Source organism: Sinocyclocheilus grahami, unplaced genomic scaffold (genome assembly GCF_001515645.1).
Source record: "Sinocyclocheilus grahami isolate Dianchi unplaced genomic scaffold, SAMN03320097.WGS_v1.1 scaffold371.1, whole genome shotgun sequence".
NCBI classification, from domain to species: domain Eukaryota; kingdom Metazoa; phylum Chordata; class Actinopteri; order Cypriniformes; family Cyprinidae; genus Sinocyclocheilus; species Sinocyclocheilus grahami.
Window position 1 is genome coordinate 778,972 of NW_015505550.1, and position 27,881 is coordinate 806,852.

General features: G+C 37.1%; 1 protein-coding gene across 1 annotated transcript; it reads left to right on the forward strand.

Annotated features, from left to right (window-relative positions):
- On the forward strand, positions 1 to 27,118 carry LOC107549415 (homeobox protein Mohawk-like). The gene is made up of 7 exons (XM_016230487.1): positions 1 to 87; positions 785 to 1,061; positions 3,322 to 3,481; positions 4,648 to 4,801; positions 10,076 to 10,405; positions 26,071 to 26,104; positions 26,257 to 27,118. The coding sequence occupies exons 2-7, from the start codon at positions 886 to 888 to the stop codon at positions 26,450 to 26,452; spliced, it is 1,050 nt and encodes a 349-aa protein (XP_016085973.1). The 5' UTR covers positions 1 to 87; positions 785 to 885; the 3' UTR covers positions 26,453 to 27,118.
- The last annotated feature ends 763 nt before the right edge of the window (positions 27,119 to 27,881 follow it).

The window sequence follows — 27,881 nt, forward strand, 5'->3', positions numbered from 1 at the left end:
CTTAGAGCGGAGAACATGTGAGAGAGGAATGGGAAACTGGAAACTGGATTACACTTTACAGAAAGACGCAAAAGGGGTTACGTTCAGGTACGTTCATTCAGCCTGCATTTTACAACTGTTTTCAGATATGACTTTAAATATTTTCCCTCAGTGAGTCGTGTCGCGTCACACTCATTGAACTGTATGACAGGGATGTCACAGTTTTGGGTTCATTTCCATCGCGCTCTATGGAAGGTCCCCGAATGTTGAACTTTTTTTTCATAAATATTTGTTTCTCTCTCATAAGAATGTAGGCCTAAATAAATATGTAAAAATAGATAAGTGCGGTCAAAAAAATGTCACATCAAAAGAAGTAGATGATAAAACATTTTTTTTCTAGCTACATGTAAAATCTATAGGCCTACACGTTCTGTTCTAGTCTTGTGAAATAGGCTATTTGTGCGTTACTGACCGGGATTATAGACCTCCCTGTGTCAAATACGCATCAGTCATTTTGAATACTTGATGTTTTCCAAGTTTGCATGAATGAGCTGTAGAAGTTTCAAACAAATCGGAGTCATCAGTTCCCTCAAATATTCCTCACTCGCGTCCACTCAGACTCACGTGCTTAATGAGTTCTAAGCGTTTTGTTTTGACTGAAATGATCTTCTTTACGCATTTTTTTACATTGACATTGAAACCGTCTTTACCTGCTGAAAATGAAGCTTTTCTGGAAAGTATGTCTTGGGAGAACTCACCGATATAGTGAACACAAAAAGGTCTATCATCTTTTTCTGTTTCACAGGACTTTGACCAGGCGCAGCGGCTCCGTTGAGTAGGACATCCCCGCGGCGGCCAAGGCGCTTTCAGCGGACACAGGGGGAAAGAAGGACTAATATACCAAAGATGAACACAATTGTGTTTAATAAGTTAAGCAGCCAGGTTTTATTCGAGGAGAAGGCAAATGAAGTGGAAAGAAGCAGTCGAAATTATTTAGAGGTGATAGATGGACAGCATCCGGACCTGCTCGCCAGCAGCCCAGTCCTCAAAGACAGCTCCGCTATCCGGCACAGGAGATCCGGGTATGTCAAGACACTTCAGGGTCTTCTGTCGAATGTACTGCAGGTTCCTTGACATGTTTCCTACGTAAAAAATAAATACAATACATTTATAATACCCCAAAAATAAAGCAGATGTACTGTAAAATACGTTCATCATATTTCAAGTGAAATATTTGTTTCCATAAATTTAACTCGATTTTCTTCATCAGTAAACTCACTCGAAATGGCCTAAAAATAGAACGTATTTATCACTGCAGGTTGTCACATTTGAAAGTTTTAAAGGATGCATTTTTTCACAATTGATGGCAACTGCTTTGCACATCATTTATTTTTCATGACGGAATAATTATTCTGATTAGATACTTTGCGGAACAAAAACGGAATCCGCATATAATGGTAGCTGTGTTCATTTGAACGCTGTTAATGCTTTTAACCGCGAACCTTATTTAAGATAAACATCAAGTTGTTCAGTTTCAGAGCCAGCGGTGCAAAGTGGCTCGTCCAACTGTTTGACTTTTCATTGTCTTTGTGTTTTCTTTCCATAGATTTGCGCTCAGTTGTGGTTAGAGCATATGGTTTGAATTCACAGCCTGATCGCCTTCTTATCTAGGATACGTTGAGGTTTCAAAAAGAGAATTGCAGGAAATTAATATTCACAATTCAATTAAGTCGCTGTCGATGGTGCTGAATTAGCAGGGGCTTGTCGTTCGGGTACATGAGGTCATTCGTGTTCGGTAGCAAATTTAAAACACGTCCAGGTCTGTTTCTAATAAATAAACATTTCCTTCAGCTGTATGTGTGGTCCAGTCAATCACGAATATTTTTGTAGGGCGCAAGAAGAAACCATGTCATCCCTTATTTGCCCTCCGAACCCAGCGCGTTCAGCCTCACCGCCCCAAGCTGTTTACCCCAACCTGTTTTTTATTTGCAGACAACACAGTGCTTCATTATACGACTGCGATACACAGCAGCACCGAACCTAAAAGTGATGTCTTGTGAAAAACTTGTGCAAACATCCTCCGCCGCGGGTGCGTCTGGCTCGCGCTTACCGAAGGTCCGTTTGCGCGTGTAAGCCGAGCCAATAGCATAACAATAGCCGCGCTGCTCGCCTCAAGGGGAATATCACTGCTAATGAAAATTATTAATATAAATACAGAGGTGTGTGTCGCCAATATCGAGAGCAGGGAGGGAAAAACTTCTTTAGGTTGTTAATACAGTTCTGGGTTACAAGGAAAATATTTGCTGAACATGAACCTCGGAGCGTTAGGGAAAAATATGTTAAATGTGCAGTCAGGTTTTTGGAAGATAACAAGGTGATATACTGACATCTACAGGTTTAAATATCCAGCTTCTGTCCTCTCTTGAAAATAAAGGTTCCAATTCGAAGAAAAGCTGATTTAGGGGCTGATGCTATAAAGGAGAACATTTTAAAGTTCCACATTTTTTATTCTTTAGTACTTTGGAGAACCTAGCTATATTGAAACAGAGGTCTTGATAAAAGCGGAACCATTAAAGAACCTTTATTTTTAAGTGTGATACTTAACATGAATTTAGATTAAAAGTGACTGACAAAATTTCTACACATTTTTTTGTGCAAACCATCTTACCTCAGTACCGATAAAGTCTAGAGATTTTTCTTTTTCAATCTTTTCAATGGACGCAGTACATAGCATGTGTCATTGTGCAGATGTTGGATCACATGCAATTATTTCTTGTGCGCAGTGTTTTTTGCAGCTGGACTGTGAACTGATTTTGAATGAAAATCCCTCATTGGGAGAGTTAATTATAGCATGATGTTGGTTTCACAAAGCATGAGTGTTGATTAGGATCTCATGTAAGAATATTTAACCCTTACAGTATCTCTTAAATTTGACCATAACATGTTTTAATGTTTTTCTCTAAATATCGATTGTATTTTCAATTTCAATTTTCAACATGTAAAAGTTGTAAATGTTTACCTCGAGGTCTCTGGTCATTGCATGTCACTTTTAGATAAAGTTGGTTGTTATTTTATATTGATGATGATGATACCAATAATAATAATAAACTTTTAATTTTTCTGTTACTAATTTACATTGCTATATAGTGTTGATTATTTTCCTGACATTTCCTAGCAATAAAACAGAAGGCACCCCCAAAAGAATTAAAAATAAGTTTCTCTCTGCGGAAAATATGTAATAAATCAATCCTATGGAATTTCTCCATGCGAGTGCCCATTCTTGAGTCTTGTGTAATTGTCATGAGATTGATGTGGCTTGTGTCGGCTTGTTTTTCTCCACAGGTCTCGTCAGGACCCAGGAAAGGTACGGCATAAACGGCAAGTTCTGCAAGACATGGCCCGGCCTTTGAAACAGTGGCTCTACAAACACCGGGACAATCCGTACCCAACTAAAACAGAGAAAATCCTTCTTGCGCTTGGCTCACAAATGACACTTGTGCAGGTAAGTTCATTTCCCACAACTTTTCCATACACGTGTTACCAAGAGCTACTAGTTCTTGACAGAAGGATTATTAAAATGACAGTTTTCTTTTACACTGAGATGAAAATGCAGGTGTTCATTCCAAACACAAGTTGCAACCAACTCACATTTGCTCTAGTGAAGGCTTTCTTTTTTCTATATCTAAAAATTCAGAGAAATTCTGGCCTGTGTTTAACTCTTCACATATGTGTTTTCCAGTCCATGCTGAGCGTTGGTTTGTGTGTACATATCTGTCTCGGTCTGTGTCTCTGTATATACATGAAGACATAAACATGTTCTCTAAATTTGTTAAGAATTGGCCCAGCCTGAAGATGCTATTCTGGATGACCCTACAAATTTAATCTGGTTCTAATATTCATGAAAAGGACCCATTTATTTAAAAATGTGAGCAGACTGCACTGCAATATGGGAAAAAAAGACTTACAAACACAAAACCTATGCTCAATTTCAGTGAATAAATCATCTTACGTGACTGAACAAATCTTGAACATTTTTTCTCATTGCTAGAGTGCTTTGCTACCACGTGCTACGATACTCAATGCTTCCTTCAAAAACTGGCCTCCATTGACCTGTTTAAAGTGTACCTTTGAGAACTTTATATAAAGCAGAGGTCAGGAAACTCAGGGCTTGAATAACATTTTTAAAGCACAATGCCTGCATAAGTGGCTTGAAGTGTATCAGGCATGAAAAGTTTTCCAAGTGTAACATCTAATGGTCTCTGGTCTCTGTGAAATGGAGAAGGCTGGGTTAAATATTGTTTTTATTGCAAAAAGACAGACGTCGGGCAGAGGAAAAGGAATATTATTAGGTGAGAGTGGCAAAGGCCAGAATAAGCACCCAGGTCGTCATCGTCTCAGTTGAAGAAGACTTAATGTTATGTTACATTCACAGTGTTCCTGGGATATCTGTCTGTGGCATCAGCCTGCTATTTTTAATAGTTTTCATAGTGTTCCGATAAATAAAGCAGTGTATGGGACTTTTAGTCCAAAAACACATCTAGGTATGGAAGACAGTAGGAGAGAAAAACTGAATCAATAAAAGATACAGGTTAAACTGAACTTTTGGGTCTTTGATTTATTGATCATACTTTCCTGAGTACCATTCCAACACCCTCCCTCTTTTCTCAGGTGTCTAACTGGTTTGCAAATGCTCGACGGCGGCTGAAGAACACAGTTAGGCAGCCTGATTTGAGTTGGGCCCTTAGGATCAAACTCTACAACAAATACGTCCAGGGCAACGCGGAAAGACTGAGTGTCAGCAGCCATGACTCCTGCTCTGATGGTACAACACTTTCTCATGCTCGCACACACAATCACACAACTGAGCCTAATTATTCTTACAGTGCTTATGGATACTTAACAAAAACACACATTCACAGAAGTGCCAAGGCTGAATATGACACTTAACCAAGGATATTTAATATTGAACAGTGTTGGGGACCAAATATTAAGTTTAACACTCTGTCATTGAAAAACTCATATTGATTAAATACTAATGAGAAACTAGGAGGGAATGTATCACATGGTGATTATAGTCCTGGATGAGATGCACACTTAAAGGAATAGTTCACCCAAAACGAAACTTATTGGCTATACAATAAAAGGCAGTAGGGTCTAATGTTGGTTTGGACTCCACTGTCTTTTATTGTATGGACAAAAACAGTTGCAACATTCTTCAAAATATCTTATTTTGTGTGACTGCTTCAAAGTCAGTCATTGAGGGTGTTTAAATGATGAAATAATTTTCATTTTTGGGTGAACTATTTCACCAGTGTAAAGTTTAACTGTCGGTCATTGAAAAACGCATATTGATCAAGCACCAATAAGAAAATTGGGGGAGAATGTGTCATCCCCAATGTTTGTGGTTGTTATGGTCCAGGATGAAACACACACACACACATACATCTAACGGAATTGTTCACCCAGAATCCTGTCATGATTTACTCATCTCTATGACTTTCTTTCATCTGTCGAACACAAAAAAAAAAGAATCTTGTGGGTTTTTTGGTCCATAAAATAAAAGTTAATGGGGTCAAATATTGTTCTGGACCCAACTGTCTTTCATTGTATGGACAAAAACTGATACAACATTCTTCAAAATATCTTCTTTCTCAAGTCAGTTTCTGACTCAATAGCACTTGAGAGTTTCAGTTGATTATCTATGTTTTACTGAAGACATACAAGACAAAAGGTGTGCTGAAAACAACAAGGACAAGTCAAGAGATAAATAACAGTAATGATATTTATTTTCTTTTTTTTTAAACAAAAGAGTGAAGTGAGGGTGAGTAGTAAGCTAGTAAACTATCCCTTTGAGAAGGTGCATATGTAGTCAGACATGTACATCATGTGTTGCACAGACATTGCAATAAACACTGTTCATCACTGATTTAAGTATACACACACACACCGTGCAATTAATACTGCTCTTTAAAACAAACAAGCACAAACAAATTCATCTATCCTGGTGCTAAATTTGTGTGGTATTAAGTGTTGTGGTATTTATAAGAAACTGGGGTTTTATACAGCATGTAGCTGAAACAGACCAGACAAGACGCTTAAACTCGGATGTTTTATTACAATGCAGTCAGTGCAACACTACAAACATTTTTATAGCATCGTATAGCAGCCAGGCCATAAATCAGGGTCGGGGTATGTCGAGTGCAGCGCTCATGTGTGCATCCTCCTCTGTGTTTAAGTTAACTGGACAGACGCGTAGCATGGTGCGTCATGCACGCTGTGATTAACACACCACAATGGGGCGTCAGGACTCAACCACAAACACTCGCACACAATCTTGTGCTTACATGCACAAACACAAAAACATCCTAGGTAACTATCTAAAGTTCTCTCTTTTCCTTCTCTCTTTCTCTCTCTAATTCACACGCTAAGGCGTTACAACTGAAGTGATGTTGCTAGCTGTCTGACAGACTGCATGTTTGTTGGCCACATCGCTTAGCATAAGCATCCGCACACATCCCCCTGTGCTTAACAGTGACCTCCAAACACACACACTCTGTATTAGATGATTAGATGTCTTGGATGAGGACACACACTCTGTGGTTAAAAGAGGAATGCCCAGTTCGTGCCTCTCACATCTGTCTCATCCTACAAATAACTTCCTTCTTTTCTTACAGTGGAGAATGGCACATAAATTGTGTCAGCAGCTAGCATAACCTTTGACCTCAAATTCCCTCATTATCAAATCTAAACCTGCCATAGAATTTATGCGCAGAACTTAAAATGAAAAATGATTTTGTCAACACTTCCGGAAGTGTATTGATAACTAGTTCAATCATGACAACTCTCGGAACATTTTAGCATGGTGATGTTAATGTATTTGGTCTTGGCGGAACAGATCTGCTACGCTGCTGCTCAATTGCTGCTGCTGTTGGTTATTGCTGTAGTTGTAGATTATTGCTGCTGCTGCAAGCAAGTACAGGAATTTGCTACTGCCAATGCATATGGCGATATGGTGCCATGAGTATTTAAGACATGCTGCTGCTGCACAAATAGCATATAAAATAAGCCCGTAGCAGATCTATACAGGTGGAGCTGGGGAAGGTGGAGGGTTTCAGAGAACTCTGAAAGCGTGCTGCAGGAATCTCAAGTGAATGCTAGCCAGCCATATAAATGCAAGGCAGTAAGCTCATTGGCTGCATATGCAGCATGAACCAATCAGCTTGTGCCAAGTCATTTCACTCTCTGAATATCATCAGTTATGTTAACGCCCCGTCAGAATGCGCCATCTAGAGTTTCATGACTGAACTATATATTTATGTTGGTATGGGTAAAGTTTTTGATGCGCTAAACCTTTTCTCTTTTAAAAAATCTATAGAAAATTCACTTTTTAAACATTTCCAGAGGAAAATATGTCTTTCTCTACATTTTTGTATTAGCTCTTGTTCAGAGCACACATAGAAAAAGCAGAGAAAGATTATATTGACATGTTTGAGTAAATAATAAACATGAAAAAAAATTAATTGCATCATGTTAAATGATAATTATCCTCATTGACCCCCAATATTCAATGTTGTACTGCTTTATTTATATTTAAAGAAATGAGGGGAGAACTGTTTAGATGTAAAAGAGTGCCGTACCATAAAAAATATGCTTTTTTATGTTTATTTCTTCTGATGTTGGGGTTGATTTTGGGACCTGTTTTCCGTGAGATTCACCAAAATATTGTGAGCCATGATTATACAGAACATCATGTAACATCATACAAGTTGTTTACTATGCATATGAAATGTCTAGCTGTTTAGAGGGAACATTTTGTTGCACAGACGTTTCATCAGGTCTGTCATTCCCGTGTCTGAGCTCAGTAATTATGTGCTACAGAAGATCTGAGCTTCAGACACACTCTTCACACATTTGAGTCAAGATAGAGCCTTGCAGTCAAATCCTAGCTCACTTAGGAGGCATTCACTCACGCAATCCTAACCCCTTATCCTAGGAAATATTGCATTTGTGTGAACTCCAGTGTTTACCTTTGTTTCCTACATTATGAAATGGTTGTCAAGGTAGTACACAATACGGGTGCACTAAAACAATCTTGACTACAAAAAAGTTGACTTTTTGTGAGCAATGTGTCTCTGCTACGCTGAAAAAAATAAGTAATTTGGGCCATTGATCTTCAGTAAATCAAAATCAACAAGGAATCCACACACCTAGTTAAAAATGAAATTGGTGATTCAAAGGAACATGAAAATTTAAGTCGATGATTATATACATGTGGCAAAATGTTCTGAAGACCACAAGGACAAGTCAAGAGATAAATAACAATGGTGGAACTGCAAGTGCTAAATGTTCTAATTGTATTCTGCAACAAAAGTATTAACTTCCTTGGAATTGTGACATTAGTGGCAATGTCAACAGTGAGGAAACATTTTGGACCATCCCTTCTGTTGTATTGCAAACAACATTAATGCCCCTGATAGTTTTCCTTCAAAAATGAACAAACAAAGTCTCACAATAAAACATGTCATTATGTTCTTTAATGAATCACTGATGGGACTACAGGTGGCTAAGCAAATAATAAGAGATGAATGATTGGGTGTTTTTACAGAATGATCAACGGAAAGGAAAGATCAACTGAACACACTCTCTCCAAGGCTGAGATATGACATTGGAATGTCCGAAGGTTTTTTTTCCCCTGTTGATGAGAAAGTTAATACTTTTATTGGTTTTGTTACCAAAAAGCAGAATGAAATCAGGCGATTTATCACTTGCAGTTCTACAAAAGTTTTTTTATCTCTTCACTTGTCCTTGTGGTTTGTAGTATTTTGGCAAAAATAACAGACAACTCCATACCATGATTAATGGACATAATACGGTTGTCACATTTTCCCTTCAGTCTAGAATAAAAGCTGTCACTGTGTGAGAGTAGATAAATCTATATAGTCAAAACAATCCATTGGTCCTAGTAAAACCTGTTCACATTCAAAAGTTTGGGGTCGGTAAGATTTTTAATTATTTTAAAATAAATTTGATCTATTTTGATTTGATTTATTTGATCCATAATCATAAAAAAAATAAAATAATAATAATACTGTGAAATGATATCACAATTTAAATAATAGTTTTCTATTTGAATCTATTCTAAATTGTCATTTATTCCTGTGATGGCAAAGTTAAATTTTCAGTAGCCATTATTCCAGTCTTCAGGGTCACATGATCCTTCACAAATCCTTCAGATATGATGATTTACTGTTCAAGAAACTTTTCTTATTACTTATTCTTATTACTGTTGAAAACAGTTGCTCCTTAATATTTTTTTGAAACCCTGATACTTTTTTTTTTTCAAAATTCTGTGATTAATAGAAAATTCAAAAGAACAGCATTTAACATAGAAATCTATTGTAACATTATAAATGTCTTTACGGTCACTTCTGATTAATTTAATTTGAATACAAGTTTTAATTTCTTTAAAAAAAAAATCACCAAACCACCAAACGTTTGAATAGCAATATGTTCATTCTTGTCCATCTGTTGTTTTTTGTTTGTTTTGCTTTGAGTTTGTTTATTTGAAGCACTAAAATGTTTCCTTTTTTGGACTTTCTCTTTTTTCCCTCCCTTTTAGATTATCACATGTATATTTTAAATATTTATAATTTATATTTAGCATACATGTATTTTATCTTCTGTAAATATAATCTTGGACTGTGTCTTGAACTTTTTTTTATTTTATTTAAAAAAAAAATTATACTTCCTCAAATTATGCCATGCTATAGGCTCAAAGATTCAGATCTTCTTTAATTCAGCCTCTGTAGCAGAAATCGGTCTCTCATCACCAAATTTGATCTGACACACTCACTTGCAGTTGGGAGGCCCATGTTTTCAAGGAGTGTAATCCAGTCAAGAGTTTTCAATGTGCCGGAGGGATCATGCAGAAGAGAAGGGGGATTAAATGAAAATGTGACCGAGTCTCTCACTGCTGAGATGGTGTAAAGGGCAGGAGATCAAAATATTGACTTTTTGTAGTTCAGTACTTTTTCTTTTGCAAATGTCTTCTCAAATGTGTATTGACATATTTGTATGTATTGTGCATCACATCCAGATGGTGACCCAGCAGCACGGGCCCAGGTCGGGGAGTTCAGTAAGCCAATGTACCACAGCGTCATCAAGAAGGAAGGTGGCGCTGTGGGTGCTGGTCTTCGAGCCGCTGCAGACGCCTCATTGTCTGATGACTATGTGTCACCACCCAAATACAAGAGCAGCCTGTTGCACCGTTACCTTAACGACTCACTCCGTCATGTAATGGTGGCCAACGGCGTAATGGACGCAAGGAGGAGGAACCACTCAGGCTCTTTCAGCTCTAATGAGTATGATGAAGACCTGCTGTCACCGTCTTCTTCTGAAGCAGAAGCCAACTTTATCTACAGAACTGGTGAGCTGCTGCCAGTCTTACATTCTTTCCTTGTCTGTGTCTGTCTCTCTCACTATTTGTGAGGAAGAAGGGCATCTTGAAGCTGTTTCATCAGCCCAGTGTCAGCTGTGTTTTGGTCTATGTATGATTTTGGCTTCTTGTTCTACAACAAGGAGAGTCACCGAGGGGTCATATGTTTTCTCTATTCTACACATACACATAGTTCTATAAATCATTTAATTTCAACCTGACATTTGTAAATATTATGAAATACGTTTTTAATAGTATGAAAATACTAGTAAGTTAAAAAATATTGCAGTTCAATAGCTCAAAGGACGTGTGCTTTTTATATTAAGCTTTGTACTTTTGATATAAAACGTTTAAGGTCATGGAAGTTCAGATTTGAACTTGCAATGAAACAGAACATACTGTACAGTAAACATAGTTTTTAATCAAAAGAGAGTTTGTGAGGGAAAGAGATGTTTGTGTGTTTTTGCAAGTGTAGAAGTGTATATCGACTTTAGGGTTAAAGATGCCAGAGGCCTAAGTGTGTGTGTGTGCATGTGGAACATAATTTTCTGAGTCTCTGTCATGTCTGAAGTGAGCCAAACTCTGACCTAAAGAATTTTCTCTTTAAGTCTTTTCTATTGTGTATCTCAAACATAACCACGTTCCACCTCATGGTAGTTTGATACATAACATTGGTCTCTATAGAAAGTTCAAATGTCTCTTTAGGGTTTTCAGCTTTTAAATTATGCAGAACATTTCTGAGGTTTTTATGAAAGAACAATTATATATATATTTTGTAAATGTTATCATTTTAAATGCGATTCAGTGGGTGATGTGCACAGACATGTTTTTGCAAGGAGGCAGTAAAGACTTTTACATTGTTACAAAAAAGTTAAATTTCAAATAAATACTGCTTTTGAACTTTCTATCACGAAAGAATCCTGAAAAAAATATATAAAATAAAAATCAGTTTTCACAAAAATATTAAGCATTACAACTGTTTTCAACATTGATAATAATGAAAAGATTTTCTAGAGCCCCAAATCAGCATATTAGAATGATTTCTGAAGGATCATGTGACACTGAAGACTGAAGTAATGGCTGCTGAAAATTCAGCTTTGCCATCCCAGGAAGAAGTTAAATTTGACAGAATTGAACAGTAGTTTTGATCAAATAAATGTAGCCTTGGTGAGTATTAAAAAACTTCTTTCAAAAACATTACACAATCTTACCGACCCCAAACTTTTGAACGGTAGTATACTTGTATTATTTAGTGATAGTATTTGGAAAATAAACAGCTTTAGTTTAATAGTAATGAACCATTTTTGGCCATTATCTCCCAATTTCTTCATTGCAAGTGCTTGATAATGACTTTATCCACTTTCTAGAGCTTTCACCTAACCCAGGATTTCTCATTTACCAAAAAAATAAAACTAAAGGCAAGCTCTGCCAAAGTTTAGGCCTCTCTAGCTCGTCTGTTTAAGGTCAGCGTTGGTTCGGAGTCTCTCGGTAGGAAGCGTCTGCAGTCCTCACAGTCAGCTGTGTTTGCTCCTATGTGCTGTTTAAGTCCTCCAGGTGTTTGTGATGTTATCGCAAATCTTTCAGACATTCCAAAATGACAAATATGTTTCAGGAGAGTTCTGGCAATTATTTAAGCCCTGTTCATCATCATCTGGAAGAATGTCAGCATCTATTGATCAGTCGTAGGAATTTATGTGAGATGCTGTGTCTGCGACTAAGGCCTTCGAGCGCTTGTGTTTGCTCTCTCTTCTCTTCGAGAAAGAGTTTCTTCAGGTCAGATCACTGCATCTTTGTCTTGACAGAATTCATAACTGATAACATTGTTTGCTCTTCACTTCTTCGCTTACATCAAGCCTTGGGGATCTCACCATGCAGTCTTTGTTTTACTTTGTTTCTCATTTCATTTTGCCATTTCTTACTGACACACATGGTTTGCATTATCTCATTATCATTAAACCCAAAAGCTACTGCTAACTACTTTCTGGACCGGTGTTTAAACTCCCAGTGCTTTATATGACACAAGGCTGCTTATGTAGACATCTGCTGAGATGAAGTGTCTGCTTGTCAGTTTGCAGATGAGAATTTGCCAGATGAAAAGTTTAACACATGATCACACACAGCAACATTTGCGTTGATATTGAATTTGTCATTCAATTCTGTTGCTGGTTAAAATGGGTTTGTACTGTTTCCTCCTAAGATTTCACTCTCTCTTTTTTCCCTCCCTGTTGAAAAAAACAGCACATGCTGGTTAGGTATGTTTTGAAGCATGACAGCTGGTTTGAGCTGGTTTAAGCTGGTCCTTAGTTGGTCCCAAGCTGGTCCTAAGCAACTAGCTCCTGCTCAGGACCAGATTATAACCAGCTTACAACCAGCTCAGGACATGCTCAGTATATGTTAGGGGTTTTTTTTCAACAGGGCTGCTATTCTCTTTCCTTCCACTTTCTTTCTTTCTACATTCCAGAAAATTTTCATATAAATATTCCTCAAGTTTCTGACTAATATGGCATAAGGTTGAAATTTTAGATCTATGGTCTATGTTTTTTTTTTCCAAAAAAACAGCTGTCTGTCTGTCTCTGCACTGTGTTAGCCAAAGATGCTAATGTTTTAGCTCAGACATCTTTAAACCAAAGTGGCATCTCAGAATACAGTGGTTAAATGTAGCTTAACGGAACAAATTGGATCTAAAAGAACTCTCTCCTCACTTGAAGTTTCACAGATCAGACGTGGCAAAGGAGCCGTCAGGCCATCAAAGCCTCTGATGGAAAAGTAAAGAGGCTATTGTGTAAGAAAAATACGAAATAAAACGCAACGGGAACCCTGATGGGAGTTTCATTTAAAACAAGAAGTGAGAGAATTCCAGGGTACATGCCAGGGATTTTATGTCAAATTGCACTTTAATGGGATATTTAATGGCAGGAATCTCGCTCAGTGTTTTCCCTGCATGCGTGGTACTGGGTTTAGGGCCGTCCTGTATGATATAGATCATATGCCGCACTGCCAGAGTGGATGGGAGCTTGCACTAAAGTGAGAGCATGCAGGAAAATATTTCTCAGAACTTTGTCTAACGCTTTAGATGTATTTTCACAGGTTGGATCAGGGGCTGGTTGAAAGTGAAAGTGCATCACATGGTACATAAACTGGCTGCTGCACCATTTATTCTAGAGCGACATGTTATTTATCCTCATATTGCTTTCAGCAGGATCCTTGTGATCCAGTTATTGTAACTTATGTGTCATTTGAGGAGTTTGTGAATATATTATGATATTATGTTTCAATGAACTGAAATGAATGAGATAAAAGTCATATATATCTAAATTCTTAAATCTGACTTTGAGGGTTTTTGGTACTTCTGCCAAATTACACCTGTTCAAAACGTTTAGGGTTTAGTAAGAATTTTTCTTCTTTATTTATTTATTTGGAAAGAAATTAGCACTTTTATTAAAAAGGATGTATTAAATTAATCAAAATTGATAGTAGACTTTAAAATTTAAAAAGTTTAAAATTTCAGTTCTCCATTGTTAAGAATTCTTCTTCATTGCCCAGAAATATAAAAAGAAGAAGTTCTTTATATATTTTTGCGATCATTAATGTAAGTTAAAAAAATTGACAAAGGTAAAAAAAAGATTTTTGGTAAGGTTTTCTTTTTCCAATCTGTCTTTTTGCTGTGCTTTATGTATGTTAGCCGTGCACTGTGGGACATATTTCTTCATAGAACCAAGAATATCACCTGTGTTTTACGACATGAAAAGACTTTTTCAAGGTCAGCGGACATTAAACAGAGGCAGGAGGCAGAAATATGTTAAATGAAAACAGAAAGGCTTGACAAGGCCACCGGGACTCATAGGTGCCAGTCACTCATAAGAGTCCTGCAGACTCATTGGACTGAAGCCACCAAAAGAAAATGCTTTAAAAGTCGTTGTCCAAGAAAAGTACAATCTCTCCAACTCAAAAACATTAGAGCAGATTTCAGGCCAGCCTCACCACAATCAACGGCAAGTGGGCAATTCATCCAAGCCTAAACATGCAACAGAGTGGGAGCACGTAAATTCAGGCATTATTAATGTGCAGGGCCTGCTGTTCATCAGATGATTGACAGCCCTCTGTGTGTACAGCTGGAAATACACGGCACACTTTTATTGCTGTTTTTGCACAGTTGTACTACACACCCAACCACATACAGTACATAAAAACATTGAGAGTCTGATACCATTAGGTACAACAGCTGTCACTGAAGCGGTACCCTTTAAAAAGGTACTAATGTGCACTCTTTATGCGCAAAGGTATAGCTTTTGAAAGGGTACCGGCCCAGTGACAGCTTTTGTACCTTTATTTTTTTATTATTTTATTTTATTTTAGAGTGTAGTAAATATTCTCATACATACACACTTGTGAATATGTGTAGTTGAGGTATAACATGCCCAAGGCCTTTTTTAATCAACACTAAAACCATTGTTTGTTTAAATTAATTTATAAGGTAAATTGTATATTTTAGGTCCTGTATAATACAATATAATAAATATAATAACAAAATGCTGTTTAAACAGTTTTACATGGACTATAATATGTCACATCACAGGACTTGTCAACTTCCAAAAAGTATTTCATATCAACTACCCATACGCACTCACAGAAACACCAAGATTTCCTTCTCTTGAAGAAGTTTTCTCCATTCTCCCACTCCATCCCTCAATCCTTAAGAAAGAGGAGGCTGAGGCTAAGATTTACTTCAGACTCTAGGTTACAGTTGTCAGGATGGAGTCTCATCATTCATCACCAGAGGGAGAGAGTAGAGAATGCTGAGAGAAGTGAAAGGTGGAGAGAAAAGAGAGATGAAGGAAGGGAGTAGGAAAGGAAGAAAGGGGAGATGAGAGATGAGCTGTAAATTGGAAGATGAAAGCTGAAGTACTGTGAAAGAGAGTTAAAATAGTGAATAATGCACAATTAAAGCCACAAAAACTGAGATGAGAAAATATGCAACTCCTCTTGTTATAATGAGAGATACGAACAAATACAGAGACCTAGACAAGCATCTACTTGTGATTGCACTCATTGCATTGTACTCATAATACTAACTTTTAGTAACAATAGCATTAACAATAGTATTTTCATGGCTTTTATAAATGTATTATAAAATGAATTTTTACAGTGTAATACATAATTATAATAAATAATCATTTTCTTTTATTTTTATTAGAAATTCTTAGTATTCTCAATAGCTTTATAATAAGATCTTGTAGACCAATTAAGCATTTTCTTAGTAGCATGAATCATTTATTACAAGTCAAGTCAAGTCACCTTTGTTTATATAGCACTTTTAATAATACAGATTGTGTCAAAGCAGCTTTACAGTATCAAAATAGGAAAATAGTGTGCCAATGCAAAAGGACAATAGTAAACACTCAGTTTTCAGTTAAAGGCAGTTCATTATTGAATTCAGTGATGTCATCGTCCAGCTCAGTTCAGTTTAAATAGTATCTGTGCAATCAAGTCCACGATATCGCTGGAAATTAAGTGTCCCCAACTAAGCCAGAGGCGACAGCGGCAAAGAACCAAAACTCCATTGGTGACAGACTGGAGAAAAAAACCTTGGGAGAAACCAGGCTCAGTCAGGTGGCCAGTTCTCCTCTGACCAGACGAACCAGCAGATCCAGTTGATCCATGCTGCAGCAAAGTTAGATTGTGCAGAGGGCTCATCTGGTTCCGTGGTCTTGTCCCGATGGCCGTCTAGGAGACAAGGTCTTCACTGGGGATCTGTCTCTGGGGCTCATCTAATTGTCCTGGTCTCCGCTGAAATTCAGGGCTGTAGAGGTCGTCTCTGATCCACCATCTGGGCTGGATCTGGTGGCTACGGTGACCTTGGAATAAGAAAGAAACAGACTAATATTAGTGTAGATGCCATTCTTCTTATGATGTAACAAGTACATCGTATGTTATTGGAAGTGTTCCCGGTTCTGGTTGACCTAATTAATGCAGCCTAACAATCCTTTAATGGATTTGAGTAATAGAAATGTGTAAGTGTGTTATGTGTAAGGCAGGTTGAAGAGATGGGTTTTTAATCTAGATTTAAACTGACAGAGTGTGTCTGCCTCCCGAACAGTGTTAGGTAGATTATTCCAGAGTTTGGGTGCTAAATAGGAAAAGGATCTGCCGCCCGCAGTTGATTTTGATATTCTAGGTATTATCAAATTGCCAGAGTTTTGAGAGTGCAGCGGACGTGGAGGACTATAATACGATAAGAACATTAAAATACAACACTCTCTACGCTACAACATTGTCTATGTACCCAGACACTGTTAGATAAGTTTCCATCCATCTTTTATAATTTAGTTTTTGGAGCCATTTGTAACTTGAAAAAGATTCATTTTAAAACTTGTTCCAAAAACTGAATTCTTAGTCTCTCTGCACAGTTCTGTGTATAAACTGTTCTGAAGCTCAAGAGCAATATATCATGATGAATTGCAAATAGTCCGAGACACACTTGAAAAGTGAGTGTGTGTGGATTATGGTGACTTGTGTGGAGGAGAGGTGTAAACAGACACACACTGCTCTGGCTGCTTACATGTGAGAATAGATAGCAGACAGGAGGAAAGAAACAGTGAATGAATGGGAGGCTATTAGATGAGTGTGGAGAATCTAATGGCGTTAAACTGAGAGACTCTGACAATCGGAGCATCAGAAATAGCACAGCAGGGCCTGTGCATATTTGTCTAACTTGGAAAGTAAAGTTTTGTGGCGAGGGGGAAAATAAAAAGAGGCAGTTTCACAAGAATAGATTAGCAAATGAAAACAGAAATCAAAGAGCGTATGGTAAAAAGAAAGAATGTGCGTGTGAGCAAATCTTAGAAGGATCATAGCAATTCAATTCTGCAATCATTATTTAGTTCAGAAAACACTTTCAAACATTGTTACATTATATTCAATCACTGTTTTTTCCTTGAGGTTGCAGTCGAAAGCAATTCTGTTTTCATCTCTGGGCAGAATTAACTTGCAAAGAAACATACAAACTTGTAATGTGAGATCAAAACAAGCTTTTCCATTCTGCAAAATCATTTGCAATGATTCCGAAGTTTCTTGCTTTTAATAGTTTTTTCCATTTTGGAATGGCACTAAAGCTGAAGCAAAACTGAATTTTATTGGAGCTGAAAAAGGTTTGTGATGGATTCTAAATGAAGCTTTATCTACGTCTGATAGCACTTTAGCCAAATGCTTTCTGAGCCTCTCTCTCTCTCTCTCTCCCTCTCCTTGTCCTTCTGTCTCTCTTCCTGACATACATCAGAGTGCAGATACTGTCTTGTAATACCTCAGTGGCGTGCTATGTCCTCTAGATAGCATGCTTGAAGTCTGTTTGTGGGACTTTTATAGGTACTGATAGGGTAAGAGATCAGAATCATTTGTCCAGCCATTAGCAAATAGCAGATCCACTCTTCCGCATCCAGAACAGGAAGCCAATGGATGACCTCTAAGTCTTGTAAATGGTCAAGACTGGATTCCTCTGAGAAAATATACATGTTAATATTACATTAAAAGTTTTAATATTTGCCCCCTGTAATTACTGCTAACTATTCAAAATCACACAGCAATTATGTTAAATACTAAAATGAATCATCAATATGAACAATTACACCTGTTATGAAATCAATTTACAATGAAATATAAAAATATCTGAAAAAACAATACATAACATATTATTACACAATAAATAACTGTCATGTTCCTGTGAGATGAAATGTGGCTCTGTACTGTCTTTCTTTATATTCTGTGTTTTAAAAGATTTTAATGAAAACAAACACCTAAAAATAGCTGCACATGCAACAATGTTGTGTTTAAGACAGTGAATACGAAAATAATCAGTGCAATGTCAAAAATTAACTTTCTTGTTCGCCCAAAAATTCTGTCTTCATTTACTCACCCTCATGGTGTTCCAAAGTTGTATGACTTTTTCTTCTGCGGAGCACAAAAATAGATTATTTGAAGAATGGTGGTAGCACAACATTTCAAAATTGTAATATGATTTGATTACCATTGACTTCAATTGTATGGACAGAAATCATCTGAGAGATTTCTCAAAATATTTTATTTTATGCTCCACAGAATTTGACAGTCCTGTTCCACATGTACATATTATGTACTTATTATAGTGATTACAATAGCTGAGTAATAGGTACTAACACCTAAACCTAACCTTAACCCATGTATGTACATTGTAGGTATGTACATTGTAAGTACACATAAGCACACTCCTGTAAAATAAAGTGCAACCGAATAAAGAAAGTCATACAGGTTTTGGAGCGACATAAGGGTGAATGAATAATAACAACAGAATTTTCATATCTCTTTAAAAGTTTTAATATTTGCCCCCTGTAATTACTGCTAACTATTCAAAATCACACAGCAATTATGTTAAATACTAAAATGAATCATCAATATGAACAATTACACCTGTTATGAAATCAATTTACAATGAAATATAAAAATATCTGAAAAAACAATACATAACATATTATTACACAATAAATAACTGTCATGTTCCTGTGAGATGAAATGTGGCTCTGTACTGTCTTTCTTTATATTCTGTGTTTTAAACGATTTTAATGAAAACAAACACCTAAAAATAGCTGCACATGCAACAATGTTGTGTTTAAGACAGTGAATACGAAAATAATCAGTGTCTGTGAAAGCACTAAACCTTTAATCCATAGCTACAGCCTAAAATAGCATAGTATTAAATATAATGTTTGTTACATAACACAATAAAACGAAAGATTATTTTACTACAGGAGCAATTTTACGCCCCATTTAAAACATCTGGGGCATTTTTGTCACTTTTGCATTTTTGTCCCATGCCCATAATTAATTTGTGACTCTGGTACAGACTGTTCTGTTATTTGGGTGGTAGAGAGTGTGTTGTGATGATTTGTGTGAAGATTTAACACATTTCACACACAGATGCTGAGGCCGTAAGTGTCATTAGTGGCAGCTGCTTTATCTTGGCCATGATCGGACCGTCATTGTTTGTCACCTGCTGAGCAGGTACACAGAAATCCTATAAATGTTATTTGCTTGTTTGTTTAAATTAATATCCAGTGTTGTTTTGGACCAATCTGGCTTTCATTATATGAATAAAAACAATAGAAACACTCTTCAAAATATCTGCTTTCTTCAGAGGAAAAAAAAAAAGTCATACAGGTTTAAATGATATGAAGGTAAGTAAAATAACACATTTCACACACAGATGCTGAGGCCGTAAGTGTCATTAGTGGCAGCTGCTTTATCTTGGCCATGATCGGACCGTCATTGTTTGTCACCTGCTGAGCAGGTACACAGAAATCCTAAAAATATGAAATAAAATCTTTCTAAGATGAGCTTTATTGTTTATGAGTGTCCATGTGTCCATGAGGCTGAAATATGATTTTCTGTTGGTCTCTCTCTTGCTTCCCCTGTTTACCCCAATACAGTATTGCCACTGTTTGGTTGTTCTTTCAGCTCGCCAGTCAAATCCACAGCCCAGAAAATGTCAGCACCCTCGACGCAGTTTGATCCATCACAGATTAATGCGCTGTGATTCAAAGGCTGAGGAAAGGAAGTCCAACAGTGTCCAGACTGATGTGTTTTTCACCACGGAGAGTTTTAAAATAATACAAGAAAATGTCATGTGCGCAGAATCACTACCATTCTTCATTTCTCTGTTGGGCCTCATGCCTCTTCCAACCACCCTGACCCCGAAACAGAGGATATCATGGATATTTATAGTGCAGCGATTACTGCTAAACGTGAATGGAATGGAGAGAATGGAAGAACGGAGTCAGTAATAGGGCTGCTGTTTAAAGACGGCCATTACAGTGAATGAAACCTCAACCAAAAGTATGAACTGGGAAGGCAATGGGAAAACAAGAACCATGGCATTAGGTTAAAAAAAACTGTGAACGTCAGAGACGAGTTGAAGAGAGACACAGAACAGAAATGATCACAGGAAACAGTCAGAAAAATGGAAGCAAACCAAAAGACAAACTGAGACCGTTTATCTAGAGAGTGACCAGAAGAGACAGAAAGAGAGCGAGACGAGAGATAGAGTGGATGCTGAACTGGGGAGGAGGAGGCTGCCATCCTGGACAGCTAGTGAGGGTAGAGCTGGCAGAGAAGAGACGACACATGTGCCAGCTTCATTTTAACATCATTCACAGGCCTTCAGTGACATTATTAAAGAACAACGTTCATTTTTCTCAAGCACACATTGGACGCCCAGAGTAAAAATCAGACACCAAGAACTGATGATGTCTGTCTGCTTTGGGCAGAACCAATTTTCCTACCCTTTATTTGAAACGCTGTGAAAGATGTGACTGATATTTTATAACCCAGTAAAAGCAGGCAGAGATTATGGTCATGGGTTTGAGAAAGCAGTGCAGACTTCTCCAAATTCTCCGGTTGTTGCATTATAAATGGGACAAATTCATCGTCTGTTATTTTCTGATGTTCACTCATTTTAGCAGGCTATCTTGTTGAACTATATCTGCTTCTCTTTGTTCTACATGCTTGGGATGTTTCTTGACAACTAGAAGCGGTACGTGCCCCGCTCGGCCACCACAGACTGACATTGACATCTTTTCCATTCTCGTCTGCATGGCTCCGTAGCCAAAAAGGCAAGACATCTTGCCCAGATTCCATTTGTCACTTCTCTTCACGCAGCTGATAGATGGATGATCAAAAGAATGAATGAATGGATGGATAGAGGTGTATTTCCAGCCCCAGTCTGCTCTGACATGCCAACCATGACGCCATTCTGTCTCAGCTGTGAGTGCTCATTGAGAGTTTGCACGGAAACAGACCTGTCTGCAATATTTTACCTAACCGTCCATGCCGCCAATGTCCATTCTACCCTGCCTGTAGAGTTTTTATTCTATATTCTACATGTATGAGTCATTAGCTACCCTTAAATTCAAGTTTTGTTCTTCTGGCAAACTTCTGCAATCCAGGGACAGAACGATCCATTTGTTCTATGTGTTAGTCAATGAGAATTTGTTTTCTCTCTTAAGAGAGTAATCTCTACCAGATACTTGTGATTACTGAGTACTGACAGTTCAGGGTGAGAGGACTGGCCTGATAACGCTTTAATAGGTTGGCTGCAAGGTCTAGTATTATTTCTGCTTAAAGGACGAGCAGGGTTTGAGACAAATGCTTGGAGTTTTGTGTCTTAGTGGATTTTAATCATCCAGTGTTTGTGTGTGTATCTTTAAAGGAATGATTCACCAGAGAATTCTCATCATTTACTCACCCTTATGTCATTTTAAACATATATGACTTTCTTTCCTCTGTGGAACACTAAAGTAGACATTCTGAAATAAATGTTATTTGCTTGTTTGTTTAAATTAATATCCAGTGTTGTTTTGGACCAATCTGGCTTTCATTATATGAATAAAAACAATAGAAACACTCTTCAAAATATCTGCTTTCTTCAGAGGAAAAAAAAAAGTCATACAGGTTTAAATGATATGAAGGTAAGTAAAAAAAAATCTAGTTTAGCCATGAAACTCTAGCGGAGGTAGATAGATGCAGGCTGATAGGTTCTTTACTGTACATTCAATCTGCTTGCAATCGCATAACTTGCTACACAGCACAAGCTGACTGGCTTTTGCCGAAGCAAGCAAGTCAATGAGCTTCAGTCTTCACTGCAAGTCTATTTTCAACCCATCACGCCTCTTTAACAGCATTTTTATGGAGTATCTCACAAGTCCCCCAACTCACAGCTAACAGAGCCATTTCAAAACAGACCCGCTCAGTAGCAAAGAATGCTGCAGAAACGGATTAAAAAACACCAGAAAAAATAGTAACATCTAGCACATTTTGATTTATAGAGAATTTCTAATTTCTTTGGCACAACCATTGTTTTTAAAAATCTGAGTTTTAGATGTTTTAGGCAGCAGCATTTGGAAATTGCAGTGGGTCTGCATCCAAATTTCAACAAGAGTTTCCCTGGGGGAGAGAGCGGAGTCAGTCTGCTCCCAAAAGAGGGTCGCTTAATGCACCGTGCAGACAAGCCCCCTTAGCACTGCTGGAGACGTCACATCAACACGAGTGACAGACATCAGCACATTTGTATAGAGTTCAAAGATTAGGTTTTTTTTTTAGATTTAAGATTTTTTTATGTTTTTGAAAATCTCTTATCCTGACCAAGGCTACATTTATTTGATCAAAAATATAATGTATATTTTAAAAAATCTGTTTAATTTTTCATGATCTTTCAGAAATCATTATAATATGCTGCTTTGGTGCCAATTATTATAAATGTTGAAAACAGTTATCCTGCATAATATCTTTGTGTAAAAGGTGAACAATTTTTTTCAGAATGAAAATAATGTATATGTATTTAAAAATATATATTTTCAAAGGTTTCAGCTTTAACTTTTTAAGGCTGAAATAAACATCTGTTCCACCTTTATTTGACCCTCTAACTCTAGCACTTTCTATTCTATTTTAATTCTACTTTATATTTATCTTCTTTTTTTATTTAAAAAAAAACAAACACTAGCTTTCTATTTTTTCTATTCTATCTACTTGTTTTTCTTTGTGTGTGTGTGTGTGTAATATATATATATATATAGTTGCTCTTTTGTTAGTTATTACTGCTTTTATTGTCCTCATTTGTAAGTCGCTTTGGATAAAAGCGTCTGCTAAATGACTAAATGTAATGTAATGTAATGTAACTTTTTCCTTATTAAAATCTCAACACAACAGTTATACCACCTAGACACGTTTGATCTTAAGCCCTACAAAAAATATCAGAATGACTTATTTATAAATTAAAATGTCCATCGTATAAGACATGTTGAAGTCATTGTATTTCTGAACAACTGATGCAAGAAAATTGTCATGACATTAGATATTTCGCTTCATTTTCTTATTTCTGTTTTTCAGATTCCACCTTAAGCCCTACAAAAAATATCAGAATGACTTCTTATTTATAAATTAAAATGTCCATCGTATAAGACATGTTGAAGTCATTGTATTTCTGAACAACTGATGCAAGAAAATTGTCATGACATTAGATATTTCGCTTCATTTTCTTATTTCTGTTTTTCAGATTCCATCTGTCTCTCTTCTATTCTAGTGGCTTCACCTCTTGCTCTCCCTCATTTTCTTTTCTTCTGTTCCTGACCATCAAGAGATTCATGTTATTTAGTAGATTAGATACCATTACCGGCCATGATTTAGGAGTGAGGAATGGGAGAATATTGTTGCCTTTATTGTCGTACAACTGCCAAGAGAGTAAACTGAGCTACTGTCACTGCGATAATAATGTCAGACAAAAGCAGCAGCTTTATCACACATCTGAATGGTGTCCAAATCAAATTCATAGAGAGATACAGAAAGAGAAAAGTGATACATCTGCACAGTGAACCTGACACAGATATACAGTCAAAGAAAATAAAAGACATTACATATTGTGACAGGAACATTGTGGGATCTTTCAGAAAGATACTGATAGAAATCTAACTCAGACTGGACAAATTAAGGCAAGATTTCCGAGCGGAGAATCTCTAGTTGTTCCATCTTCACATGAACTACTTGTTTCACAGTCACACACTCCAGTTTGGTTAACTGAATCCCAAACACATCTGTGAGTTGCGAGGGGAGAGCTCACTGTTATTCTGACTAACACACTCATTCTCAGCCGTGTAAAACTATTGCTGAGCACAACAGGATGTGTCCCAATCAGCCTCACGCCAGCCTCAGGCAGTGATGGCCGCTGCTGGCCTTTCCTCAACACCCAGTTGCCATTCAGCGCACATGTGAACGTTTTTTAAGGAAAACCAAGGGAATGATTGGAGCGTGGGGAATGATTAGGTGCTGTTTGGCCCTGCAGGTGTTCGGGCAGAGCTCCAGTGTCCGTTCCGGATCCAAGGGGTGTGCAAGCACAAGGTTTGGGATGGGATGAGGTGAATGCATGCAAAGCGCTGCCTCAGGGGAGAGAACCGAGACATCCGGAATAAAGGCATGGGGTTTAACTCACCGAACAAACGCTACCCTGGATCTGGATTTAGAGAATGATTCAGTGCCTGTAAAAGTCATCCTAAAGTGTGAGGCCTGTTAAACCATAACTGTCATGTTCAGTAAGAGATCAGCATAATATCATACACCTCTTCACAATCAGGGTTACGCATGCACATTAAGAGGAAAAACAAGACTTGCTTATAATTTGGGGCAGTTTGTACTTGCAATTTAAAATGAGCAGCCTCATGATTTACAATCGATTTAATATTGAATGCTGAAATCATTTGGGTGCTTCAGCCTGAATTTAGTAGATGTAAGGGTTGATGAAATGTATTTAGTGAATGTAATACGTTATTTTTTTGTGCACTAATATGAATATGAAATGGAATGTACCAAAACATTTTTTGAACTAAATATGCATTTGTGATACAGACAGTTCCTTTTGTCATAAAATCAGCTGCCCCTTAGACATAAACTCGGAACTCTTGAGATTTAAAAAAGAAAAATTGCCAGTGGCGGCTCGTGGGTTTTAAAATAGAGGTGGCACACTAATTGTATTGGTCTGGGATCCCTGCCGATTATTATTATTATTATTATTATTTGCTTAACCACTTTAAAATGGGTTTTTGGTTGCTTTTAGTCAGAAAACGATTCGGCACATTCATGATAGAAAAGCAGCACTTTCACGTTATGGTATTACAGCTGTGAAATTACAAACAAAAAATAGACATTCTGAGACATGAACTAAAATGAATTGTGAATTTTATTAACATTAAATCGTCCTCCTCCCATTTTCACCTCAAAATTATGGGGAAGCTGTGCCTCCCCTGCCTCCCCCGACGAGCCGCCACTGAAAATTGCAAGATGTTAACTCAAAATTGCGAGATATTAACCTGAGATTGCAAGAAAGACAGATTTGTGTGTTATAAACACACACATTTGATAAAGTCAGAATTGTAAGATGTGAGAATTCTGAAAACAATATTGCAAGACGTTAACTCAAAATGGCAAGAAATAGTCAGAATTGTGTGTTATAAACCTAAAATTCTGAGAAAGAAAGAAATTGCGAGATATAAATTGGAATTGGAAGAAATGAAGTCAGAATTGTGAAATAAAAGTCACAATTATCTTTTTTTTATTCTGTTGTAGAGACATCCATATATATGTCAACTAAATATATGTCAACTAAATAATTAAATATTTAATATTTACTTTTAATATTTACCATTTAATATTTGGGTTTTCGTACAATGACAATATAAAAGACAATTATGTACATATAATTTAATTGTATAATTTAAAAATAAATCACTTAGATGTGTTTTTGGTTATATACAAAGATGTTTAATTTGTCAGTACTTACACCCTTGTGCAAATGAGTGTGAGTGTGCGTGTGTGGTAGAGGATAACACATAACAAATAACACATTATCATTGTGCCAAGCATCTGGATATGGAAGATTCCACCATTCACAGAGTAAATGGAAACAAGACTCAGTTACTGAAGCATCTCTCTCCATTCACACAAGTAGCACAGCTCTACACATAAACAAGTCCTCCGAATGTTTACTTACAGTCTTACTCTGACTTTTCCTGCTTGTCACATCTGCCAGCATTAAGATACAGTGTTTTGTTATTGACACTGGGTTTGTCCTGTGCTTGTATTTACAGAGACTGTGGAGCATGGATCAAATAAATCTGACAGGTGCGTATGACTGGAACTGCTATGTGAAGAAAAAAAAATTGAAACGTCATTTCAGACCAGTGTGTCTAAATGTTTGGTTTAAGCTTTAAATGAATGACATCGAATACAGCTAGCGAGCATCTTTCAATAACAGGCCTTTTGTATGTTAACAGAAGAAGCATGCAGAAGGAGAAGGGACAGAGGAAAGATGAGACATACTGGAGGGAGATCAACGCGGCCATGGCCCTCACTAACCTGGCTCAGCCCAAACACACAGCCACCGCCGCCACCACCAGCTGCATCATCCAGAAATCCTCACACATAGCTGAAATCAAGACTGTTAAAGTGCCTATCCTGCACAAATACTAATGCACACAAACATACGCAGAAGATCCCGCTCTTCTACTTTTGGAATTCAGTTGTTTTGAATATTGTTTATTACTTTGTGGTACTGATAAAGGATGCATTTTTTGGTTCGTTTGTTTTTATTGTTATTATGAGTACGATGAAGTGCCCTGAAATGCAGCATTTGTTTAGTTCACCGATTTGTGCATTTCCTTTGGGTCGCACAAGCTTTTTTGATAAGTGTTGATAAATTGTCAGTAACGACAGTATTTCTGAACGAGACACTTTTGCAATGTTAACTTATTTTGATATAAATCAGAAGTTTGTATTGTATCGCACCAAAGTGCCTTCATGCATCTCAAAGGAGAGATCAGTGAGAATGTACAGTTCATGTCCTCTCTGAACGAAATAAAAGGCTTGAAACGACAGGAGGAGTGTGTAGCCTACAGGAGCTGATGACCTTAAAATGAAATCAGCACAAGTCACAAAGACATGCTCATGAACCTAAGGCCATTTCTGCATGTTTTGTCTTAAAATCTCAATCTGGCTGTGACTACGACATTATTTTGTCTCTAAAATGGAAAACTTCAACGGTCACCTGCCAACAATAGTCCTGAGCTGAGAGATAAGTTCAGTCAGCCTACATCAAACTCCAGCCCTTCCTTCCCAGCTAACAAGCAAAGTTCTCCGAAGTTTTATGGAATGTTGTATTTCTGAAAAGTTTTAGTTGGATGTTCCAATGTTCAAATGCTGTAAAATGTTCTGATAACAGTCCCATAACTTTTGCAAAATTATAAAATTCAGTTTTCCCTCAACCAAAAAAAAAAATTTCTATAACTGGATGTTTTTAATGTTCAAAGAACATGCAGAAATAACCTTAATGGGAATGTTAGCAAAACGTTCTTAGAACATATTTTTGTTAGCTGGGTTAGTAAATGCACATTTCTCAGACAAACAATAAGAAAGAGAGAGACAGACTTCAAGGGATATTTATGAATCCATTATCAGTGCTAAACCGAATGTGTTGCCTTCTCACGTTTCTGCTCAGAACAAGGTACTTCAGTGGAAGCAGTAAATGATTTGGCCAGTTGTGTTTTACCCCCTTTTCTCTCTCAGCTGGTTAGAATTACTCTCAAATTGCTGTTTACAAGAAGTACGAGAGACACTTCCATGTTTAAAAAAAAAAAAACACAAACCATAGCAGTATTACCACATCTCTGATTCAGTGAACGTTCAAACTTTTTTTGCAATCTCCTTTTGTTTGTCCTGAGGTTTTAGCTCTTTTAGTGTTTTGCCTTTGGTTAAACCAAGCTGTGTTAGTCTTGTATTGACTAAATGGAAAGAAATTATGTTCGAAGCAAATGTTATTTACATTAGAGTTATGGACGCCAAGTATGCATTTTTAAAATTAAGAATTAAAAGCCACTTTTGAAGTGAGCGAGGTAACACTATC